Source organism: Strongylocentrotus purpuratus, unplaced genomic scaffold, assembly GCF_000002235.5.
Source record: "Strongylocentrotus purpuratus isolate Spur 01 unplaced genomic scaffold, Spur_5.0 spur5_scaffold_19, whole genome shotgun sequence".
NCBI lineage: Eukaryota > Metazoa > Echinodermata > Echinoidea > Camarodonta > Strongylocentrotidae > Strongylocentrotus > Strongylocentrotus purpuratus.
Genome location: NW_022145604.1, coordinates 28,010,529 through 28,025,844, shown reverse-complemented (window position 1 = coordinate 28,025,844; position 15,316 = coordinate 28,010,529). Strand labels below are relative to the sequence as shown.

General features: G+C 38.2%; 1 protein-coding gene across 1 annotated transcript in view; it reads right to left on the bottom strand.

Moving 5' to 3' along the window:
- The window catches only part of LOC582103 (sushi, von Willebrand factor type A, EGF and pentraxin domain-containing protein 1), a gene marked incomplete at its 3' end in the record, with an annotated part of 83,258 nt that extends 68,815 nt beyond the window's left edge, over positions 1-14,443 (bottom strand). Inside the window, exons 1-7 of the mRNA XM_030989882.1 lie at positions 14,331-14,443; positions 11,071-11,268; positions 9,945-10,127; positions 6,711-6,974; positions 6,243-6,437; positions 4,284-4,475; positions 454-648 (exon numbers count right to left, since the gene is read on the bottom strand). Coding sequence (XP_030845742.1) covers positions 454-648; positions 4,284-4,475; positions 6,243-6,437; positions 6,711-6,974; positions 9,945-10,098 — 1,000 coding nt within the window. The remainder of the gene's footprint in view (positions 1-453; positions 649-4,283; positions 4,476-6,242; positions 6,438-6,710; positions 6,975-9,944; positions 10,128-11,070; positions 11,269-14,330) is intronic.
- Between the last annotated feature and the right edge of the window lie 873 nt (positions 14,444-15,316).

The window sequence follows — 15,316 nt, the reverse complement described above, 5'->3', positions numbered from 1 at the left end:
GAGATGAATGAATAGATCATCCCCCCTGAACAATAGGTATCAATTGCAGATTTAAGCCCATGACAAATACATAGTATGAAGAAATATACATGGCATACAAACTTAATATCACTCAATCATAGTCAAGCATCATGAACACTTCAGAACCTGAAGAAGGCCTAACAAGCCGAAAGCTCGTAATAAAATTGTAAAGTACAGCTATGTCTCACGTTCCTAGACCATTTTCTTCACGCCTACATATTCTGGAACACCCGTTGTCATGTCAAAGTTGAGAATTCTCGCTCTTATATATAAACGTGCGAGAATTCTCAACTCCGACATGATAACGGGCGTTCCAGAAAATGTAGGCGTGAGAAAAATGGTCTAGGAACGTGAGACATAGCTGTACTTTATAGTAGCCTACGGTGCCAGGGAGCAAAATGATTATTATGGAGAATGTAGGGAATGGCATACCTTCACATTCTGGAATGGGTTGGAGCCATGATCCATCAAGGCCACATTCAGTGACTTCAGCACCCTTGAGGGTGTATCCTTCAGCGCAGCCAAAGGAACACGTTTCACTGGCAGGCACATTAGGAGTTGATGCACATAGTGTCCCATTGCTCACCCCCAAGATCCCATACAGCGGTGGCCTGTAACAAGTTTGTACTAGAAGAAGGAATCAGATACGTGAATTTAGTGAAGCTTCGTTTTTCGATGTGCGATTTCGCCACATCTATTGCATATGCAACAGGGTTTAGGATCTATATATAATTAATTGATTACCTGAGGAATTCAACAAAAATTGATTGTATTATTGTGACAAAGCAATGGCATCGTAACTGTGAGGCCCCAGGATCAAAACCGTGTAGATGTGCTATATTAGTGCCCTTTTGTGGGGCATTAATACTCATTACTGTCATTTATGACTTAGGGCGTAGGTCCCGTAGTTGATAAGCATAGTAGCATACACATGCTTTAGCAATCACGCAAAACACACATTGGCAAATTATTATTCATTAAAATCTGAGAATGTATACTATTATCTAGATCTATTATTTTTAAATTATTTTAAAAATAATTCCATACATTGGGGTAAAACAAAAATATTACAACTCTTTGAGCGACAGTGTATGAATTAATACAAGAATATGATTTTTTTGTTTTGTTGTGTGTGTACAGTATTTCTTATTTAGTATTTATCAGAAAGTGTTAAACTCGATGTTCCAGACTCGATGTTTCTCTATTTTAATAAGATACTTCAGAACCTAAGACCTTTTGATTTGATTTGGGTTATTATTCTTAATGTGATGCTGATTTCAATAGGGATACACTTGATCCTTTGATGAAGAGAATATTCATTATCTAATAGATATGATTTGTTGGTTTTGATATCCCCCTCTTTTTGTACTATATACATGGCTCAAAATACATGGGGCGGTGGGCAATTCGCCCCTGTGAGCTTCATAATCGTCTCAGTCAGATTGCTCACGGGGGCGACTGCAAAATTGAATATCGCCCCCGTGGAATTATGAAATAAAAATGTTCTTTTCTGTTATAACTTTCACACAATATTGAACTTCAACTTTCAAACCTTAAACCAATGAAATGGAATTATGGAAATTAGGTTACCATCTAGAGGCTGCCATATAAAATAAATGGACGCTTTTTCGCCGCAAGATTGCGCTGTATCTCCCATCTCCACATCTCTATGAGTATTACAGATACAAACAGCGGAAGCCCACAGTGCACTGCGGCTGTCATCGCGCAAGGACCGAAACGTGGAGAACTTTTTCGTTGTGAAAATCTTGAATCCTCTGAAATCTGGTGATTCCAAAAGACCAGCAAATAATGAACCTCGACCAGTAAATCAACCGGAATCTAAATTTAGTAAAAGGAAACCAGTTGGCGAGGCGACTGTATGGGCCTGGACCAGAAATTTCGCGCAGAGGGAGGAGATCTGACCATTAGCTGCATGTTATAACTTGTAAAGTTATAAAAGGGAAATAATGCTGATAATGATGAAAATCAAAGAATTTAGGAGTATCATGGGTACCACCAATTCAATGGAAATTTGTATTAAAAATAGAGCCCCCTTCAGTACTAAAAGAGCCCCCATGGACAACATTTTTATTTGAGCCCTGTATATGCATATACACTGTTGTTCATAAGGGTGGAATAATTATTTTACCCCAATTTATGGAATGATTTTGACAATGATTTATTCCTAATAGATCTAGATAATAGTATACATTCTCAGATTTTATTGAATAATAATTTGCAAGTGTTTGTTTTGCCTGACTGCTTAAGCATGTGTGTGCTACTATGCTAATTAACTAGGGGACCTACGTCCTTAAGCTATAACTGACAGTAATGAGGCTTTATGCCTCACAAAAGCGCGCTAATATAGCTTATCAACACAGTTTTGATCCTTGGGCCTCACAGTAACGAGGCCATTGCTTAGCCCCTGAATCATGACTGTACGCAGCGGGAGAGAGGGTACGGGCCAAAGAAAATGCAATCAATTATCAATAATTCATTGCATTTTCCCCCGGTCCCCAACAGGAATTATTCCTCTGTAGGGCCATGTATATATGGTTCAAGGCATGGCCACACAGAGGATTTTTTTCTGTCGGGGATCGGGGCAAAATGCTATGAATTACTGATAATTCATTGCATTTTCTTTGTAAATAAATTGGGGTAAAAATAATTATTCCACCGGAATGACCAACAGTATATGTCATAAAGAGGAGAGGACTGAGGTATGTCTTGACCTAGCAGCATATGTTAAGGCTTGTTCAGACATAACGCTGTATAAATAGCAGCAAAAAAAGGACGCTGTGGTCTGCCGCGTCATATCTGAACGAGCCTTATGCCTAGGTCACATTTGCAGCCGCGGCCGTACGGTCTAAAATATATACGGCCAATATCAATTATAGGACCGCCGCATTTCCACGGTAGCGTCACATTATTTTAGGGTAGCCGCTCGGCGTATTTTGAATTTGTGGAGACACAGAATCTGCGACTGCCGTATGGCCTTTAAGGTGATGACGCACGGTCGCCTGAGTAGGTCCATGGGGCGTCCCTGCGGCGGCCGTAGCTTTTTGAAAAATACTATGGCAGACGCAAGGTAGCCGCCAGGTGCCCGCAAGGCGGCCGAAGGGGGACCATACGGCGACCGTGCGGCTAGATTGATGCTACTGCTTGATAAATAACCATCTGGTATGGGTCATTCTTTTTATAAAACTGACACAGACGGTATCCCAGACAAATCGCACCGTGCGGATAATCTAGAGCCGGAGCGGAAACTATTTTGGTTCCCGAAATTTTCTCCGCCGATTTTCTTTATTTAGATCTAATTTTCTGATCTATAAAGCAGATAGACAAATGCCTTGTATATTTGTATACTCCTATGTGCAGTAATCAAATTTTGATTACCTATTTCTAAATGAGAAATTTACGGACTTACCTGTATGAGTTATCCATTTTTATCTCAGAACCGTGAAACGTTAAGTTCATGCATTCGAACTAGTAATCTATGACATGACCGGCCGAAATATTTCCGGGTCAGCATACCAAAACATAGCCAATGGCCAATCAGAGCACTCGTTTAATATTGGATTTATGAATATTCGTATATCACTGGGTCAAGCCGGGCTGGCTCGTACGTAGCTATTGGACGTTTGAAAAGAAAAAATATTCATCAACTAAAACCAAGACGGATGACAATGAATCATGTTGACTACGAAACTTTCTCGGATTAATCATTAATTTAGGATCTAAATGAGCAAGCTATATATCTTAAGTCAAAGTAGATAATTCTGTGTTATTTTTTATTTTTTAATATATTATTATTGTAATATTGCAGCCAAAGTGCATTTATGAGGATGTAAAGAGTGAAAATCTTGTTGCATATTTCATCCATTGCGGTCCCGCCTCACCGAACCATTTTTTCCACACAGTCCCCATAGGACTAGAGGCGGTCAGAGGAGCCAGATGTAATCTCAGCGGAACAACCGTCGATATCAGAGACAGAAAATTTGGGCTAGGCTACGTCATGTCTAATCGCTACGGCAAAACTAGAAATGAAAACCGTTATAACTCCGCGTTATAATCCAACGGCAACCCTTTCGGCTTGTAAAGATAGGGATCCGCCCTAGGTTGACCTTGAGGCCACCGCAGATCTTCTGCGGCCGCCGCAAGTATCTCTCGATGTCTGGGGGGTACAGCCGCCGTATCCTAGCCGTAGAGCAAATGTGACCTAGGTTTTAGTTATATAAGGTAAAATCATCAAGACTGTTTACCTTCGCAGAACGGTTCAGTGCCGACCCATGTAGCCATGTTAGTCCCAGGTTGAACAGTGCAATAGAGTACACTATTTCTGATCATGTATCCCTCAGAACACTCGTAGACACAAACAGATAAATGTTTGGTTACGCAGAATCCAGTGGAGAAATGCCCATTCTCAAGTGCAGGGGCTGGATCACAGTGTACCTCTGCAAAATTCCATGTAAGGAAGTGGATTTTAGAATGCACATGTATGTAATGAGCCGTAAAGTCTAAACACTTACATTTCGCCCTCATGTTTATCACAGTATATATATCGGTTTGTAGCCACATATTCGATACTCTTTAACATCAATATGCAATATATGCTATAATCATGGACCTATACTACCGAAAAATATGCAATGTACTTGGTATATAAAGGAAGGATTTAAACTGTTGATAAATGATATTCAGAAGTTACAAATGAAACAATGTGTACGATGTTTTCAAAAGGATTTCCTTCTTACACAAAACTGGAAGAGGACACTTTTCTTTTTTTTTGGTTTCGAAATTAGAAAATTGACATTTTACTCCGTTGGGGGGGGGGGGGGGGGTAAGGTCACCTTTTTTAGGTCAGCTATTGGTATAATTTTTTTTTTTTTTTTTAATAAAAAAAAAAAAAAATTACCAAAGGGGGGATTTTTCCTCCAAAATACACACATAAAAAATACCAAAGGGGGGAGGGGGGTTTAACCCCCCAACCCCCCCCCCCCCTGCGTATGCGCCTGCTTTGTATCATAGAAATGTGGAAAATAAAAAAATAAACTGTTGTTCAAAATGGTCCCAACTGTTCATGTGGAAATATTGCCTTCATAATCTTACAATAGATTTCAACTTTTTAATAACAACCTCTCAGATTTGCACATGTTCAAACTACAGGAAAATTATAGGTCACTGAGTTACCCCTTTTATTGTAACATCGATTCATGTAGAATACCAATCATTTTCGCACTGGTATATTTTGCACAACATTCTGCCAGAAAAGGTACTGAATATGCCGAAGGTGTTCATTTAGCACTTTGAGAGTCATTTGTTAAAGCCCTGCGTTTCCGTAAACACGATGGCAGAAAGTTTTGAAGAAAAAAACTCGGGGGGGTGCCGGGGCGAATTTTTTTCTTCCCAAACAGGTTTACCTATGAGCGTAAAATCCTGCCTCCTGATTGGTTCGGAGGTATATACGCATCATGAATATTCATGACTGAGCTGCAAAGATACTAGTAGTATTACGCATGCTAGCTGCTCATAGCATGCAGCTATATGCTAGCTAGCTGTGTACGTACGTAAGTACACTGCATGCATGCGCAGTGATTGGTTCAAAGTTGAAACTTTTACATGAGCAATTATGGCGTCTACAACTCTCTGCAATTTCTCATTTTGTAACCGATTTTAACAGAACTTTTTTCAATTCCTTATCTCTATCCTCTCTTTTCATTAAAATTGATTTTTCCCCAGGGTTTCATTCTCCTTTAATATTTCCCAAATTTGATTGTGAGCACACAAATACTTCACTGACATATAAACAATTTCTGTCAAGTAAATAGTACCAAGTTAGATTTCAAGTGAGTTAATCAAGTTATAGGCATAATGTTCTATGAAAATTGTTCTATAGAACTTATATGAGACACAAAATAGTCTTATAGGATAGAATGAAGGCCCCACCTTCCCCCAATAAAAATCCCCTCACACCACAGCTCACAGCCACAGTGCTGCGACTTCAGCTCATGAATATTGATGATGCGTATACCTCTGAACCTATCAGGAGGCAGGATTTTACGCTCATAGGTAAACCTGTTTCGGGAAGAAAAAATGCGCGCCCGTGGGGGGGGGGGCAATATGCCTATTCCCTTCATCATATTCGGATTATATGAGACGTCATTGGAATGTTTGCACATTTTAAAAGGTTGTGTAAAAAGCAATTGAAACCATGAATTTACCTTCGCACTGGGCAATCGGATTAGACCATTCCCCTAGCTTGGAAAATGAATTGGTTCTTTCACACATGGCTTGGTCATTACCCACCAGGTAGTATCCAGCAGAGCAGGAAAAATGGCAGAAAGAACCTCTACGAGATCCATGGCTGCAAGAGGCATGTAGACCTACTTGGAAAGGTAGAGGTTCACAACGGATCTCTGAAATGATATGAAAATATTAAGTATAATCAACATCCCCAAAATAGATGAGTTAAACAAACATTCTGCTTTCTTTTTTAAATAGTAAGTTTGCAATATGCGCGTAGGCTTGTCGGGCAAAATTTTCCGGAAGGGAAATATCCAAAAACAACAAACAAACGAAAAAAGCTTCTTAGGAATTTCAAACTTGCCAAATGATGTGTAATTGGAGCAAGCGGTACATATAGCTATGTAACTATGGACATGGTAATCACTTCATTGTAGTAAACCTACCTGACACAATAAGGAGAACACTGCATGTTCCAACATTGCCGCTCTCATCAGTAACTAAATATGAGAAACTGTAGTAGTTAGCTTCTAGTTCATCAACGCCTGGTTTGGGATAATCTGGCTCAGTGGTTTTAAGAGCTATACCATCATTATCAGTAGCGACGGGGATGGTCCAGTTGAAGACTGATGCACTCTCATTGGCCGCGATGGAAAACCGATAAACCACAGGCTGAGACTCACAACCAGAGAATACCGGGCTCTCATTATCTGAATGCGTTTAAAAGAAACAAAGATCGTTGACATTTTTAAGATTTTAAATTCTGGCTGTTTTGGCAGTGCACTTGTTAGTAACGAGCTTGGACAGGTTGTAACCCATATTAAACTAATTACATTTTATTTCATGTCTGGCAGAGAGGATTCTTTACTATGCAATTATAGGTGGTGAATTAGACCATGCACATCATGGACAAATAAAACAAAACTATATATAAATACAGTTCATAATAAAGTATACCCAACCTTAGCAGCTTATAATTAAAAGGCATAATAAATATGACATTGAAACCTATTTCAGGGAATAGCGTAAGTTGTCTTCTTTCTAATGATACCCTCTTCATAAATTTTCTACCCCGGCTGACTTGGCACCAGGTTTTTTGTTTTCAGGTGCAAGAAGTGCCCCTCACCTTCTCTAATAAGTGGCCTTCACCTCTTATAATTGCCTCTTTTCCTTTGTATGCCCTCTTTTTAATTCTTGTAAATGCCCCTTTTCATCTCGGATGACTGCACTTATTCAAATTTGAGAGGTCCCCCTTTAACTCTGTAGTGAATGCCCCTTTTCATATTTGACAAGTGCCCCTTTTTTACACGTGTCCTTATCCCTTCTAATTAGTGCCATTTTTCTTCTGATGTTTGCCCTTTTCCCCTTGTAATAAGTGCATAAGTTTTTTTTTTCATCTCTGGTGAGTGCCCTTCATTAGGTGGGATAAGTGGCCCATTTCTACCTCTGGTAATTTCCCTTTTTACTTTGACTTGTGCCCTTTTTCTTTTCTAATAAGTGTCCTTTTCCCTTTGGATAAGTGCCCCCTTTTCCTTTCACCATGAAATATGTTCCTAATTTGAAGCAAGTATTAAAGAGCATATTTTCCTTAAATCTAACCCAAATCTTGCTCGCTACGCTCGCTTGCATTTAAAGTTGATAACTTTGTTTATCAATAAAGATCTTTTCAGTCTTTCATTATTAGATTGTGTTTAAAGCCCCATCAGGATTGTTTTTTTCCTCTTCATACTGTAACCTCACACAGATCTTTAAATTTTTGCTCGCTCGCAAAAAAAATTCCGACTATCTCACCCAAGTGCAAAGTACATGTAAAGATGCTTAAGCAGTATCTTGTAAAGAGAGAAATAAACATTGAAATCATTCCTGATAATGTAATCACAAGGTAGGGGTATATACCAATGTTTAAAAATTGTATATTTTCGCCTTCAGGTTTTTCGTTGAAGGTGCCCCTTTGTTCCAGAAAGTGCCCTTTTTGATGCCCCCTTCCACTTTGAAAGACGCTCCGCCACCCCTGGCCATATGCATGCGTAAATTTGGTTTGAAATCCTTTTAATAATAATAATAATAATAGATCACATTTATAACGCGCCTAATACATTGTTTCTAGGCGCAGTAGTGCTGTTGTCCCAGCAGCCATTAAGTGAAGCAATGTCCGTACACGAAATAAAGCTGGGATGACAGCACCACAAGTACACAATATTATTCAGTACACAATTACAGTATGTTACGCTATGTTACGTTACAAAAACAAAATAACAGTTTGTTACAAATAAATGAATAAATCAACTTAATCTAACTTAAATTGTGCTAAAGGTGACTTATTTCATAATAGAAGTACGACATTCCAAAATTCATGGTATGGATTTGAACAGATGGGTTTTTAACTTTACTTTGAAAGTGGATTTAGAATGAGCATTTTGAATGTAGGACGGGAGGCTATTCCACAACTGGGGGGCAGCTACAGAAAGCGCTCTATCCCCACATCTTGTTTTCACACGAGGGCCAGGAATTAGTTGAAAGTAAGAGTAAGTAGAAGCACGCAACCTGGAGGAGGGGGGTTTGGATTTTACAAGACTGGAAAGGTACGTGGGGCATTCACTGTTATGGATTTTAAAGGCAAGGAGAAGAATTTTAAATTGGATACGTTGAATTACTGGCAGCCAGTGGAGATTGCGTTTGATTGGAGTCAGGCGCGTACACAGGGGGGGGGGGTGGGGGTTAAACCCCCCCCCCCCCCTTTGGTTTTTTTTTTTTTTACGAAAACCCCCCTAAAAGCCCCCCTTTGTTTTTTTTTTTGTTTTTTTTTTTAATTATTTAAAAAAAAATTCATGACCATGGCTGACCTAAAAAGGGTGACCTTACCCCCCCCCCCCCCAACAAAGAAAAATTTCAAATTTTCAAATTTCGAGACAAACAGAGGCTGGCTGAGTCGTTGCAATTTTTTTTTGAGACCCCCCCCCCCCCTCAAAAAAAGTGTCCTGTTACTCCCCCCCCCCCCCCCCCCCCCCCCCCCCCCCCCCCGCTGGCTGAGTCGTTGCGAAATTTACGGCCCAATTTCAAAATGTTAAAACCCCCCCTTGAAAAAATCCTGCATACGCCACTGATTTGAGTAATATGTTTTAAAGGTTGAATTCCGCTTCATGGTCCATTCGTTCATTGTTTAAATTGATGGAATGTAGTTAAGCTTTCACAGGACCTTTCAAAATGTAGGATAGCCTAAACATCCTTCTAGCTTCTTGTCTCATGTCTCATGATATCTAAAATCTTACATCTCACTTGTCTGTTGCACCATTTCACATGTTAGAGCTGTGAAAGGTAAATAAAATGATTGTCTCGAACAGCACATGACAACCCGGAAGATTGTTAACCTCAACGATTCAGTAAAAATGCAAGAAAGCCATGATGATTACTACCAAAGATATTGAAAGAAGATGTTCATTAAAAATATAGGCAGATTACATCCATGCCAGTAAACTTTGTCCATTTTGAATAACTGAATTACAAGGCTTAACTTTAAGAAGGAATTCAACAAAAAATAAGATTTTCTCATAACAAAGGAAAATTCAAAAAGTTTGCCTTTAAATTAGCCTTTTATTGGGTTTGAGTTGCAATTATTGAAATAACAATATGACCCACATTCATCACTTTAGCTCAAACTTAGTAATACTTTGGTTACTTACCTGTACATTCCTCAACGGGAGGGGCAGACCAGCCATAAGAGAGGCAGATGAGGTATGAAGCCACTCCACGGTCAAGACCATATCCGTCATCACATGAGTAAGTACACATGCTGAAGTAATCATAACCTAATGTGCACGTCACCGAACCATGCATAGGATCTGAGAGTGGGTCACAGGTTATTTCTAATGAAAAAAGACAAATACAAATGTTTATGATTATTCAATTATCCAATACAAACGTACACACTCCATTGACAGATTATTTCCCAGGAGTACCCCCCACAAGCTCTTGCTTTATTATACATATTTATTCCCTGTATTAGTCTTGAATCATGATAAATATCACGGTATATATTGATGCAGTTACTGGTAGAAAAGTAATCTAGCTTACTTTTGAAAATAAAAATGTTGAAATATGAAGATGTTTTTATGCTGCACTCTTTTTGATCTTGATCATTAAAGCTAATCTTGAGCTCTGGCATGGGAATCAAATGTTGAAAGAACGTGGCTATAATTCATTCTGGTTTGTTTTGATTGTTTGATTGTTTGGACCAGTGAAATAAAAACAAACTCACAAAAACTTACTGGAAATCATCATAATTACAACCACAACTCTTATTTGTACATAGTGACCTGTGTTAAGCACATGGTGTCAGGCCTACTAACCTTGATTTTCTAATCTTTCTATGCTCATTACTCAGCCCCTATACATTTTCTACCAAAATCGTTTGGCACATGTCATTTATTTGTAATCTTGAACATTCAGTATAATTTTTGTTGGAATCTGTGAATATTTATTTGCTATCATTACCAGAACTGTAGCTTATTTTTAAGCCTAAACGTATTAAAGCCCTCGGGTAAGCACACCAAAGAAATAAAAGGTAATTATCTGTCATATATCTTAAGGCAAATACTAAAGAGTTGCCGATCCATGGAGCATTGTGCATTTATTTGTGAATATTGCGTTTCAAGCTTTTTTCGAGCTAGACTTTCAATATTTTAAAATGTTTGTGAAACTGAACTAGACTGCATTTGAATGTTCAATATTTGATCACTTTAAAAATGAAAAATTATTTTTCCTTTCAATTATGTGTAAATAACAGACTATAGAAGAGTTTTTCTTTACTTGTGCAACTTGGTACAAGTTGTGGTGTCCAGCTTACAGCCTGCCGTGTTCCTTCACATTCCAGCTGAGAATCGCCCTCTAATTTGAATCCTTCCTTGCAGGAAAATCGGCAGATGGTTCCCACGAGCAGGTAGTCGGTGATACTTGGGCAGTCGTGGAATCCGTTATTTGGAGGTGCAATGACTGAACACGTCTTCACTGCAAGTATGAAATTCTATTGTCACCCATAAGGTCAGAGTAAATTTTCTTTTATCTATTTTCTTGAAACAATTGTGACAATATTATTTAATCGTAATAGTAATAGATACAGTTTTAACTCATCAGAACTTTATTGATCAATATCTATGAATATTTAGATTACAGTAATCGATACAGTTCTGGAAAGCTAAAACCCAAATCTATCAGGAATAAATCATATTGTCACAATCATTCAATAAAATGAGGCAAAATAGAGACTATTACAACTTTATGGCAATAATGTCTATCGTTCATGTTTAATAACCACTGAAACAGCCCGGAATTATTCGGAGATTAAAGTGTAACAAAAATAACGAATTAAAAACTAAGTTAACCCCTAAAGCCCCTTTCAAACCAGATCTGTGTAGATCTGCGTATTCATGAAAGAAATGTTGTTTCGGCGTAGACATTGCGTAGGTTATGCCTGTGGTGGCATACGATGGCGTATGATTACATACCCTGTGCGCATAGGCACCGCGTACCTACAGCGTGTGCAATTGTTGTACCTACGATTGCGTATAGCAGGCATAGGGTTGAAGGGCCACTCTAACTAAAACGGGCTAAAAAATGGAAAAAAGGTCATGTAGAATAATTTTTGACAGAGATTCCGAACATGACAGTGATTTTTCTTGGAAATCATCAATAGATCTGGAATCTAGCTATAAAAATAACGACTCAGAACGCTCAGAAAAAAGCCCAGTTTCGGAGCTGTATTACGCAACTGTTTATGACGTCAAGTGCCTCTCCGGTGAAAAGGAGGGTGGTTAAGGCATTCAAATGTCTTTAGAAAGGCAAACTATGATATAAATTGAAAAAAAGACATTTATCCGAAAAATAATATGCACTTGATAATCCCAGTACTTTTCATTTATGAATTACAATGACATTGTAAGATCCTTATTGCAGGACAAATCGGACATGCCCGCAATGCCATCACATGCGTCATCAAGCCACGTGACCGTATTACCCTTTTTCGAGGGGCGTAGCCAAGCAGGCGTGAGATCTGTGAAAAATGGATGGTTATTTTCATTTTGGAGTCAATTTAGAGATTTTCTGAAATATCAGAGGCTGGAAAGTTAATAAGTAGAGGTGTATTCATGTTTTGAAAGGCTATGTTAGTTGGGTGAGAGTGGCCCTTTAACATAGGCCTGGCGTAAAGGGTATGTAGGTTTGCTTACGGTTGCTTACTGTGCATTGTGCGCAAGCGCCGTGCAATTAATATGCAATAGATGCTCGTAGGATCAAGGATGCCTTGATACGCTTTAACTGCATCGTTGGACTGGCGTAGGGTAGTATACTATTTCGTAGGCATGGTGACAGTAGCGTAGTGTTGCGTAGACTTGCGTACATTCTGCGTCTAGTGTCTACGGCGAAAATACGCAAAAAAAAGTGATGTTTAATTTTTGCGTCCATCTCGCGTACCCCTTTGCGTCCCTCAGCGTATAGTTACGTAGGGTAGCGTACGCTTGGCGTAGTCGGTACGCAGCACTATGCAACTATACGTACGGCCCGGTGTGAAAGGGGTTTTTGCTTCCAAATCCTTGCAAACTCGTTTAGGTCGAAATGCAAGAAACTCGTCTAGTGCTGCTAAAACCTTGTAAACTTGCGCAGGTAATAAAGCTGAATATTTACTAATTATCTTATTGTCTTGTGCAGAGAATGTCGTACACAGGGCAATTCATTACATGAATAGTATGGGTAGTTCTGGAAAGATTTTACATTTATTTTCTTTTGGAGATTGGTATAACACAAACAGAGCACAATGGGGAGATTAGTGACTCCTGGCACTGGGCATGCCGGTCAAGGTACTCTACGGGCACATTCAGATTTCCAAACAAAAGAGAGAAATTTCACGGAATGTATTAATTTACATTCCTTGAAGAAAAACAATTCAGTGAATCTCTTAACCTTTAAAGGTTAGTCTCTTAACCTTATTTACTTTCGATCTCCAAGACCTTCCTTATTTCGTAAATTTACTCCTGACCACCAAATGTCCACTAATTGTAGTTTACCCAAGTAAGCCGGTCAAGACTTCTCTTAAGTATTTCTAATATATTAAATTTCTTTTTTCTTCTTTCGTAATTAAATCTGTTCCCATTTCCACCTTCTCATTCAATCAACATGAAATGCCAGGATCTAAGCTATATAATGCATTACTGCATATTGATGTAAACCTTAAAACTTTCAAATCTAAACTTTATGGCAATTGGCAATAATTTGTTACAAAGTTATTGTTTTTTTTGTCAATAAGAGGACATTAACCAATATATAACAATATCGTTTATACATGTATAGAATCCGGGCTAACTCGCCCCACGGGACATCTCGCCCCAGCCTCAAAGACTAGAGGTCTATGTCCCGCGATCGATGTCCCGATATTATTCATAGATCGAGAGATACCAATCATGTTTGTGCTCATTGTGACTTAATAATGCCATTTCCAACCACAATCTGTAATGGAATTGTGTTAAATGATACTATTGAAGACAATCTATAACTTCTCTTTTAGGTAAAATGACCAAAAAATGGCATTTCGGACAATTTACTCACAGCTCGCAATTCGCATTGCCGCACGTACATGATTTAATGTGCATTGTATCGACTCGAACCACTGAAATTCGAGCAGTGTTTTTGTCAGTATTTCACTGCAGAAATATCATTTTCATAATGTATGAAGGTCTATTTTTAATTCCTGGTATAAATTTCGTTATTGAGAAGTTGAATGTACTACATTTTAGACGAGATGGCTGATGTTTGTTCACTTTCTTTCGTCCTGGCCGTAAATTAGCAGACTACTGTTGTTGTGCACCGCGCAGCAGCTCATCGCTCAGCTCAGTGTCCAGCTAGCAGTACAGCGCCGCCGCCAGTCGGGTCGACGGGGGAATTCATTGACTCGGCATCCGTACCCGCTGCACTGCACTGCCCAATTTGATCGATTGAGTAAACTTATCAAACTACAGTACATTCATCTAGATCTATATCTACTATATTATAATTAGTCATTCAGAGTAGTAAATAAGTACCTGTCTATTTGTTTATACACCAGCTGACACTTGGTAGACTAGCTGGATATCACAATGTCCACGGTCTGTAAAGTACGGGATAACACATGAATCCAGGCCATGGGTTAGTCCAATATGCTCTAAGTAGAATATCCAATTTGATTGAGTGAAAACTATACCACTGTAGCTACATCATAATTACTAGTATTAGTCATTCAGGCTAGAATCTCTGATTCACATGATGATTAATGAATTGAAGGAATGAATTTTTCTTTTTTCATAATCAGATAATCATATTTTACTCTTAAAAGTTAAAGACTTAATAAATATCTAACGTCTTTATATGGAAAATCGTAGTCTAACGAATGTGAAATTTGTCGTGAAAAAGAAACTATTGAACATATATATTTCGTGGCAAGAGTTTTCGTGGCAAGAGTTTTCTGGAAAATTATCTCAAGAATTCATCTTTAAAATAGAAATTGAAATTGATATTAAAATATTATTGATTGGATATAAAATAAATAACAGAAAATTTACTTTACTTAATTTTTTCATAAATTATGCTCAACTGGTAATATACAAAGACTACGTAAAGCGGAACTTTGGGGAAGTACCAATTAATCCAAAGAGGTTAATTTTATTTCATCATTAAAATGTTATTTGAAATTCAAAGAAATATAAGATACTTTGATAAAGAAGAATTTAAGAAGGTATTAGAAATATTAAAATGATCATTTAAGAAATTATGTTGATCTTGTATATAATTTATATGTTTCATTTCACTTGTTTTGTAAATAATATATATTTTTTGAAATGGAACAATAAAGTCCCTCTGAAGAGTTAAAGAGGAAAAAAAATATCTAACGTTAGGGCCTATATGGGCCTAGCTTAGTACTCTAAGCAGAGAAGTGAGCTGACGAATCGCCTTTTTTTTTGGGGGGGGGAGGAGGGAGCTGCCTCACAAAAAATTCTACGAAAAGAATTATTAAAGGCGTCGGTTTCAAGTT